Below are 579 nucleotides of genomic sequence, written 5' to 3' on the forward strand. Positions count from 1 at the left end.
TTGTTCTTGTATAGTAGTTCATTCTATTAACTTTCCAAAGTAAAATCCACATCATTTGATTGTTCAATTCTTAACCTCTAGAACACCTCAATCCTTAACCTCTATTCACATCACAATACTTAGCATTCTCATCTACAGGAATTGAATAATGTCCCCATGCTAATGTATGAACATTATCTTCACAAACATATCGTTTATTATCTAATGCTGTAAACATGATCTTCTTTTGTTTCACTGTTGATATCTTCATTCCTCGATTATTGATACGACTAAACTCACCTACCATTTTTGCATCCACCTTATTCTCAGGGAATAATGTCTTCTTATACAACTCCATATTCTTCACACACACATTCAATCCATTTACACACATACTTCTAGGTACTCCTTTAGCAGCATTATGAACAACATCCTTTTCATCCACAATACAATACATCTTAGGCTTTAATCCAGCAAATTCAACAATTCGATTCCCTTGGTGTTCATCCTTGAAGATAGGTCCAGGTACCTTCTTATTCAAATTCACAAAACTATCAAATGAACCAAATTCTCTCTTATCAATATGTTCATTATAATACT

At 32.8% G+C, this 579-nt stretch overlaps 1 protein-coding gene across 1 annotated transcript; it reads right to left on the bottom strand.

The window, feature by feature from the left end:
* Positions 1-94: 94 nt before the first annotated feature.
* On the bottom strand, positions 95-436 carry JH06_5844 (hypothetical protein; the record flags this gene model as incomplete). Its single annotated transcript, XM_014669119.1, has 1 exon — positions 95-436. One exon carries the CDS (start codon positions 434-436, stop codon positions 95-97), a length of 342 nt encoding a protein of 113 aa, XP_014524605.1.
* Positions 437-579: the final 143 nt, after the last annotated feature.

This window comes from Blastocystis sp. subtype 4 (genome assembly GCF_000743755.1).
Source record: "Blastocystis sp. subtype 4 strain WR1 chromosome Unknown seqid_1216, whole genome shotgun sequence".
NCBI lineage: Eukaryota > Bigyra > Opalinata > Blastocystidae > Blastocystis > Blastocystis sp. subtype 4.